We start from the raw sequence: 9,278 nt of genomic DNA, 5'->3' as shown, positions 1-9,278 counted from the left end.
TTCATTCCCATGGGTATTTAATCCCTGACCGCCTGGCTAATCAGAGGGCAGAGGATGGCTTGCTGATGGAAACATCTCCATCCTTGTGCTTGGAGGCTCCAACCAGCAGGAGCTGTTCCTTCCCAACCCATAAATCAATGTCTCGAGCAGTTCTTATCCTCAATGGTGATCCAAGTAGAAGGAAACAGAGGGTGAGGGAAAGCAGAGACCTGTGCTAGACTCACTTCAGCTGAAATCAAAACACAGACACACACAGTATGGCACGTACCTGGGACAGGAGCCCAGATCTTCGGATATTTTAATTTCAACCCTCCCTCCCCCTATTTTTGGATATCCTCTTGACAAATCACTTTAACAGTTTTATTTACAGTAATAAAAATAAATTACTCTTACAGATGAATGTATAATATTATACACAATAGAGATACAGTGCAATAACAGCATTTTTTTTTCTCACTCGTTCATAAAGTGCATCGAAGGGGCTTGATTTAACCAGAATTGAATGATAACTGTACATTTTTCATTGAGATCAACTTTCCCAGTCGAGGTTAATGAAAACACATCAAAATAAGTTGCTGTTCTGATTGCTGTGCAATGGCCTTGTTCCTGCAGAAGCAGATAGGACTGGGAATAGCAGGATTGGAAATGGGGATAATCAACTCCCTCCATGCTAGAGGGTTCACTCTCTAGGGAGGATGCTGTCTTTCCTGCCTGGGGCCTGAGTCTGACCTACTCAAAAGGGACATCAGGAACAAGCCCACTCCTCATCACTCTCTACATGATGTAAAGGAAAAGCAAAGCAGAGCCAAGAGCCTGCTGCAGCAGACTCAAAGGGACTCCTGCTTTGCCACCAGTGGCCAGCACTACCTCTCATCCTAGATACTGCCCAGTTAGAAAAGAGCCTTTCCTGGGACAAGCCAGATGTTTTCCAGCTCCCAGATCCTGCGATAAGGCCATAAACCTGTGCTTGTGATTTCAGTGTCTGTTGATACAATGTGCTGCCAGACATCCAGCATCCTGCGTGCTGCAGCTTGCTCAAATTGTGAAGGAATAACCTTGCTTTAGACACAATTCCGCTTCATATCAGGCAGGATTTGTGAAGGCAACTATTACCCTTGGGGTTGGAAACAATTTCTTCCCATCCCTCAAAGCCAGGGACAAAAAAGAGCTTTGGACCACCCATTCTTATTTGGGTCTTTGCTGAAAATCCATTTTATCCTTATAATGTTCTGTATTGCAGAGTTTTCCAATGGGAATGGGAAAGTTCCATTCCTATGGACGCAGGGACAGTAGGAAGGGTGGCTCTCAGGGGATTTTGCAATAGGCAACTGCTTTGTTAACAGAAAAGGTACAAATGATACATGCGAAGTCATCAGCTTGACCACCTCACTGAGAGGAAAGGTTGCACGTGAATGAATGCAAGTACAAAGAAATACCATGTGCATTGAACAGTTATTCCCGACAATTAAAAGTGAGCTGTTAATTCATTGTTAACAATTACGTGAGTCATCAATGCTGGTCAGTACACATCAATACAAGTGATTACCAAGATCAACATCTTTTTCAAGACGTCCCCACCCCAATTTTGATGCTCTACAAGAAAGAGGTACTTCATCACCTACTGAGAACAGTAATGGTTTCTTGGGGTTTTAGTCAAAGTTCAATTAAAAATCTGCTTAAGATGAACAAATTGTGGCTGCCACATCAGGACTGAGATCCTTGTGATATTTACTGCTGGTTACTGAAATTAAGTTGGTTAAAAAGAGGCGTTTTCATGGCTCAAAGTCCCAAACTGAACAAAACGGGACAAAACTGGACAAAACCAAACCCTTTTGTTGGCAGAGTCTATACATTTCATCAGCCTTTTTAAAAATATCATTTCTCAGTTGAAACACGCTGGGACAGGGAAAAGATCTTGTTGTAAACACGCAAGCTCACACTCACCCCTAATACAGCTCCATGAAACTCAGGGCATTCATGCAGCTGTGGTTTTGTCCCATCCAGTGATGTCCCTGGCCTTTTCACAGTATATTTGAGGAATGTTTTCTCTTTTCTTTCTCCTCCTCACCCTATTCTCATCCCCTCGACTAAAACAGCCACTACTGACACAGAAAGCATTTCATACCTATGTTATGCTTGCAACTCATGGTAGAAAAGCCAAAGACCAGCAGAAACCTATGAATAAATAAGCAAATAAGCATTGGATTAATTTCTGTGGCTACACTGATATTTGTCATAGGGTTGGTTAGATACCACATGTAATTGTTCAGAACCAATGTTCAGAACCAATTGTTCAGAACAATGTGCTTGTTCTGCTGCTGGAGATGTAGATCAGCTCCTGTAGGGCCCAGAAGGTCCCTGGCCCTTCATCTTTTATCAAAAGCTATTTGCAAAGCCCAGTTTTTGAAGGTACAATGGCAAGATCTGGGCCATTCACCAGGACGAGGACATGGAGGTCTTCCCAAATCAAGCTCTGACCATCCCTCTCCAAGCAGGCCCAGTTTCCACCTGGAGTGGCCATAGGAGGATTCAATGTGTTGGAAAACCCCTTCTGTTTTGCAGTGTTCCTCTCATTGTTGGTACCCCATCCACATGTGATACCATTACATTCATGGGAGCTGCTCCTTACTTTTGGCAACACAACCTCATCCAAAGTCAGGCTCTGTATTCTGTACTAAACGTGTCCCAAAGCCAGTACTGAAGGACACCAAACACCAGGGCACTCCCACCCTGCACACAGCATCGCTAACTTGACAGATATTTTAAGGTCTTAAGTTAGGTCTCCTGATGTCCAACATAAGGAGGCTCCAACATCCAACATCCTCACTGATATCCAACATTGTCACACAAAACTTCCTCCAGTAAAAGAAACGAACCACACCAAACAAACAACACCAAAGCAAATGTGCAGTAAAATGGTCAGAGATTTCTGCAGCGCAGTGAATGGCAGGGAGCTTCTACCTGTTCATCTTCTTCCTCACTTCACCTTGTTTTCCTCTCTTTCACTGATAAAAAAGGAGAGGAAAACCCGCAAAGGAAAAATCACCTAGAAAATGCATTTCTTTTTATTTAATGGAAAGACTGCAAAAAGCCAATTTATCAACATTTCTTTAGAGATCTCTTGAGACTTTGCCTGAAGCTTACCAAGTGTTTTAACAACCTCCATGGCCACCTTTAACAGACTCCAAGAGAAGGATCCTAGACCATCACTTAAAAATATTAGATTAGCATTTTATACTAAATCTGAGCACACAGAATACTTGTGCCACATCTTGATACTGACTGTGAGTTGGATTAGTGCAGCAGAATAAAAGTCTCCTTAGTGCAAGGACCAGATGTCACTTGGCCTGTGTCAAAGTTGCTGTACATGTGTTTGGGTGAGCACCAAGCATTTCAGTGAGGACATCTCCACCTTCTCTCTGACTTCACTATCTGGTAGGGGCTGTATCCTCAGCTTTAGCTCCTCACAGCCCAAATCTTTCTCCTATTGCTGTGGAGGGAAATGATTTTACATCGACCCTTGTATGCCTTTGTTAGAGCTTATCAATAGATCCCTCAAACTGAGACAAGTTTCAAGTATACACTTAAACTCTAAAAAGAACATGGTTAAAATCAAAACCTTCAGCAACAGGAAATTGACTGGAAAGCCAAGAAAATGCAACTTTTTCATGTCAAGGTTTCTCTAGAGCTGATTAGTCAATACTACACTTCATTTAAAGATACAAAATGAGCTGCCCAGGGAAACAAATGCTGTCTTCTAGAGAGGGTTGTATAAAAATGTTTTAAAATGTTCATAATCTCTCAAAAATGGTCTAAACTAACTGTGCCTTGAGTTTTCACACTGAGAAACTGCAGGGACCTGGCTGTCAGAAACCAGAGAAATAAAATGAGCAGAGAAAAGTATTTCTACATATATTATTCTTTCTTATATATATATTTACTTTAAAACATACGCTGATCCAACATGGTGCCTACTGCCCATTGCCCAAGGTATTCAAATGAGAGAAATGAAAACAAAGAGACAGGCCACCTTTCAAAGGTACGCAGTAAGTCCAAGCCCCAGGCACGCTTTGGAGATCCATAGCTTTCCCATGTGCACTTAGCTTTGAGGAGCAAGAAATTCATTGCACAGACCCACAGAGAAAACACAGTTGTGTCTGTGTCGAGCCATAAACTGGCTTTGTATGCACTACAACCTCACAAAGTAGGGGTACTTCTGTTTTCCACAGCATTCCCCTGAACACACTTGTTTTGGTGGTGGCAGTGCCATTGGATGGTGTTGCTAGGAACCTTGGTCTGTGATGCCCATGGTGCAGCAGAACCCAGCTCCTGCTTTGAAGATGGGCATTTTGGATGCTGGAGATTACAGCATCTTTAAAGGAAAGCAACGTATTTGTGACACCACTGGTAGGGGTCTCCTGCCTCAACCATTGAGCTGCTACTGCACTGGGCCCCAGAGCAGCACCCAGCACCTGAGCACTCTGAGCCACCCCAGATGCTTCTCCCCAAGCCCTGCCATCTCTCTGAAGGTTGCTGGGTTTCTTGCTTGCTTTTTAAGTGAACACACTATGCCACTTCTCAGCCAAAAGAAAGCACAAGGTAAAGGACACTTCATCATGGTCTCACTAACACACAAAGCACATGACACAGCAGAGGAATGTGAGGGTGCTTTAGCTTCTCCGATGAAGCAAATTAAACTGGTAGCATCCGGAATAACACGTGTGATTACAGAGGCTTCCCTCTAGGGGACCCCAGCAAGCCTGGACCCGTCTTTGGATGAAAATCCCCCCCCCGTAAACGATCCGTGTGGAAGCGAGCGCAGCCGGGGGAGCGCATCACCGCACGGCCCCAGACCGGGAGCGGGGAGAGCCCTTCCTGGCCCCCCCAAGAGCCTTGGGGTACGGGGGACCCCGGCTGCCCCTCCACCTGCACACCCGAGCCCCCAGTCACCTTTTTCTCCCCTTTTTTTGGAGGAGATAGGGAAATGGATTCTCCAGGTATCCCCGTCCCTGCGACAGCCGAAACAGTGGCCGTCCCCTAAAGTGCCCTTCGCCCCGCAGGTTCTCAAAGTGCTTCACAAACGACATATAAAGAGAGCGTGTGTCCCCCCCCGGTCCCCTTCATCCCCTCCGCACCCACAAACCCACCCCGGTCCCCCGAGCCGGAGCTGTCCGCGCCCGCGGTGCTGAACGCCGCCCCCCGTTATTGCATAGCATCGCAAGCCCTGATTTTAGGGGGATGGACGCCCCGCTCGACAGCCCCACGGGTGAGGACCAGCCCCGCCGGGGGGGACACGACACCCGCAGCCCTCACCCCGCTCCTGTCGCCCTCCCGGCGGCTGCCACCCGTGGGATGTGCCGCCGGGCGGGGGGAACCCCCCTGGCTCCTTACCCCAAGAGGAGACAATCGCCATCGAACGAGGATCCCTTTTTTTTTTCCTTTTTTTTTTTTTTTTTGGCGTTTTGTGTTTTTAAATAAAAAATAAAATGTGTAAGAAAATAACATTTCTAAAGGAAACCATTATCATTCTACTCTCTCTCTTTCTTTCCCCCTTTTTTTTCCCTTCTCCCTTTTTTTTCCCTCTCTCTTTTTGGCCGTCTTTTCATGGAACGAGATGTGCTGCCCGGGGGGGTTCCTCCCGGTAGGAAACGATAACGACAGAGGGGAAAAGGAGGAGGAGGAGGAGAGCAAGGGAGCGCCTCTCGCTCCGTGCTCAGTCCTCACACATCGCTGGATGTCCTTGGTCTGGAGGAGAACGTGGAGGGGATGCACCCGCAGCAGGCCAGCCACAGCGACTTCTGGATGTCTGGGTTTCTGAAGGCGTAAATGATGGGGTTGATGAGGGAGTTGCAGGTGGCGGGCAGCGCCAGCGAGTAGGTGTAGACCACGGGGTAGCTGGAATCGGCCACAAGGGAGTAGATTGCGAAGGGGATCCAGCACAGGGCGAAGGTGCCTAGGATGAGCGAGAGGGTGGAGAGCCCTTTGCGGGTGGAGGTGGCCTGCGCCGTGGCGATGAACTGGTGCTGCACGGCGATCTGCTGGGCGTGCCGGAAGGCGATCTTGCAGATCTGCAGGTAGAGCTGCATCATGAGGGCGAAGAGGAGCAGGAAGGTGACGGCCAGCACCGCCGCGTTGTCCTTGGTGACGGGCCGCAGGATGCTGCAGGCGCTCTGGTCCCGCAGGCAGTTCCAGCCCAGGAGGGGCAGCAGCCCCACGCCGAGGCACAGCAGCCACATAAGCAGCACCATGGCGCAGGTGAAGCCCAGCGTGCGCTCGCTGTGGTAGGTGAGCGCGTTGTACAGCGACAGGTAGCGGTCCACTGTGATGGCCAGCAGGCTGCAGACCGAGGCGGAGAAGGCGGCGAGCAGCAGCCCCGCAGCCCCCAGCTCCGCCGCCTCGCTGGGCGGCCGCAGCAGGTACCGCACGGCGAAGTTGGCCACAAGCCCCAGCCCGGCCAGGAGATCGGCCAGGGCCAGGCTGCCGATCAGCAGGAACATGGGCGCCCGCAGGCTCGGCGTGTAGAAGAGCACGGCCAGCACCAGCGCGTTTTCCCCCGCCACCGCCGTCCCCGTGGCGCAGAGCGCGATGTCCCAGGGGCTGACGGTCTCCCCGGCACCGGCCCCGCCGCCGCCACCACCACCCGGTGCCGCCGTCCCCGGCCAGGCGCTGGGCTCCGAGGCGTTGCCAAGCCCCGGGAGCCGCTGCTGCTGCGGCTGCGGCTGCCACGGCTCCCCCATGGCGGCGGGGCCGTGCAGCATCGCTGGGGAGAGAGGGAGAAGGATGCGATGAGGGGCGAAGCACACGGGCACCGGGCTGCGGGGAGCGGCGCCGAGCACCGCACCGAGCCCGGGGACCCCCTTCGCCGAGCCCCGCACCGGGTTCCGGAGGCACCCGCACTAAGCCCCTGGACGCCCCGCACCGGGCGCCCCCGCCCGCCGCAGGGCGCATTCCCGCCCGCCAGCCCGACTGCAGCTTCCCCAGTGAAGTCACCCCCTCCCCGTCCCCACACGCACCCGCCGCCCCGCTATCTCCCGCTCCTCCCGACGGGCTGAGGCCGAGCACAACTCAGCGCCCCGCTGCCGGCAGCACCCTCCATGCGCTCTGCCCTCGCAGCATCCGCGGGCGCTGCGCACCCCGCCGCCGGGGGAAGCACGGTACCGGCGGCCCCGTCCTCCCCCCTTCCCAGGGGCACGACTACCTTTTGTAGCCTATTTATAGCGCACCCCCCCCGCCCCTTCCTTCAGCCCTTTCTTTTTTGCGTGCAGTGAGTAAAAATAAATGCTATTAATAGGCCAGCCCTCGCATGTATGCGGCGCCGCTGATGAAGCGGGAGGGCAGCGGCAAGGGACAGCCTGCGTTAACTTTCTCCTTCCTCCCTCCCTTTTCATCCTATGGAAAAAGCTGGTGCAAGATGCTCCCAGCCGGCTGCAAAAAGCTGCAAGATCCTGCCCTGCCCGGCGCGGTCCCCTAGCAGAGTAAATCACCCCCGGGGCTGGTGTGAAGGTGTGAAGGTCGGGTGGGGGCTCTGCCCGCAGCCCGCTGCCCCCAGCATCCCCCCTTCCCTCCCGCAGCCGCGACAGCCGGGTTGTTGTTTTACCTGGCTTTAATGCTCGAGGATCAGCTTGTTTCCCCCCGTCTTTATTTTTTCCCTTCCCAGTCCTTCCAGCCCTTGGTGTTAAGCCTCATTCCTCGGCGAGCATTGCTAATAACGTTGGCAGATAGCTGGCATCGACTTGCACTTAATATTCCTGCCCCATTGGATCTGCTGATAAATCTCAACTCTGACGTCAAAGTCTTCACTTATATTCATGATCCAAGTCTGTGAATCAGAGCCGCTGTGATCAGAATAACAACGAGGCTGGCTCCCTGCTCCACATCCCATCCACACCCGCAGGCACGAGGGGCTGCGCGTACCCGCACGCTCCCGCGCCCCGCACGCTCCCGCCCCGCCGTTCATTCATGAGCATTCCCGACGCACCTCCCCAAGGTCGGGCCCTGGCACCTGCGTTCTGCGGATGCAGTTTGGGCACAAGCCAAGCCCCGGCGCTCGCAAGGTTTATTTTTACCGCTTGTGCCAAGAGACGCGGGGATGTGATGGGAGGGGGTGATTCGGTGTGGCATTCAAGGGCAATGCCAGGGACAGCAGCACCCATCCCGCTGCACCCCAGGGGCTGGCAGCCGGGGTGCTCAGGGGGCTCTGTGCAACCAGGCTGGGGCAGATGTATCCCATGTGGGGCAGATGTCACATCCCAAAGCCTTCATCCCACATGCGCTTCCCTCCAGCCACTGTAAAAGCCGGGGTGGGGAGGACCAACACCCAGGAGCTTTGCATGGGATGCCCAGCCCGGCACCCATCCTCCTGCATGGGGGGGCCTGCCCAAGGATGGTGGGTGCAGGGGTCTGTCCCTCACACCACACTGCAGCACCAACCTACCCCCAAGGCTTCCTTCCTGACTATTTAGGAAAGGATGAGCCTGGAAAGGAACAAATCCCAAAAACACGATTATTTTTCCAGCCACACACAGCTCCGTGATTCAGCTCAGGAGCAGCATCTTCAAAGCAGGATGCTCAGCTCTCGGCTCCGCAATATTTTAGCTACACCTTCTCCCCCCTTTCCTACTGGTTTCATAACACTCCAGCTTTACTCTTGCATCCCCCTCTCTCTTCCAGGCTGTAGCTATGCAGTGCAGCGAGCTCCACAAAGGGAAGGATTTCCATCTCCCTATGTTCAAAGATACTCAGGTGAGTATCGGTGGCTTTGGCTGAACCCCATCACCTCTGTTAGGAGCATCTGGATTCTTAATCAGGCCAAGCCCTATCCCAGGGGACTTAAATCGTCACCTACCTGGGGCTGGCAGCCGCGTGACTGCGCGCCGTTGTGTGACATGAGCAGCACGGAAAGGGGTGGAGGAAACGCGAGCGAGGAGCTGTTGAATGAATTCTCTCCCGCTCCCGGTAATTACGCACCGCCCGGGGGAGGGGAGGCGGGTGCGGGGCTCTGATTGACTCCCATCCGCAGCTGCTCCTGCCAGAGGGGGCTGCAGGATCAGGGCTGCAGCGAGGTGCTGCAGCAGAGGGGATGTGGTGGCCGTGAGAGGTGCTCTGCAAGGACATGGCCCACACAGGGACCCCAGGCTAATATGGGTGCAGGTGGCTGATGGACCACGAGCAGCCCCAGGTCTGAGCAGGGTTGTCTCTGCTGTCCCCACTACATCTGCTGAATCCCTGTCCAGCAAAAGGGAGGCTGTTGCAGCTCCAGACCCCCAGGTCCAACCACA

At 52.7% G+C, this 9,278-nt stretch overlaps 1 protein-coding gene across 1 annotated transcript; it reads right to left on the bottom strand.

The window, feature by feature from the left end:
• Positions 1 to 322: 322 nt before the first annotated feature.
• On the bottom strand, positions 323 to 8,910 carry LOC115613211 (G-protein coupled receptor 12-like). The gene is made up of 3 exons (XM_030498369.2): positions 8,846 to 8,910; positions 7,598 to 7,819; positions 323 to 6,760 (listed from the first exon to the last, which is right to left on the bottom strand). Exon 3 carries the CDS (start codon positions 6,756 to 6,758, stop codon positions 5,721 to 5,723), a length of 1,038 nt encoding a protein of 345 aa, XP_030354229.1. The 5' UTR covers positions 6,759 to 6,760; positions 7,598 to 7,819; positions 8,846 to 8,910; the 3' UTR covers positions 323 to 5,720.
• Between the last annotated feature and the right edge of the window lie 368 nt (positions 8,911 to 9,278).

This window comes from Strigops habroptila, chromosome 9, assembly GCF_004027225.2.
Source record: "Strigops habroptila isolate Jane chromosome 9, bStrHab1.2.pri, whole genome shotgun sequence".
In the NCBI taxonomy this organism is placed as follows: domain Eukaryota; kingdom Metazoa; phylum Chordata; class Aves; order Psittaciformes; family Psittacidae; genus Strigops; species Strigops habroptila.
Note: the sequence above shows the minus strand (reverse complement) of the source record. Positions and strands in the feature narration are given on the sequence as shown.

Excerpts from the sequence above, each read along its gene's own strand:
- LOC115613211 (XM_030498369.2), bottom strand. The coding sequence starts at position 6,758 with ATGCTGCACGGCCCCGCCGCCATGGGGGAGCCGTGGCAGCCGCAGCCG.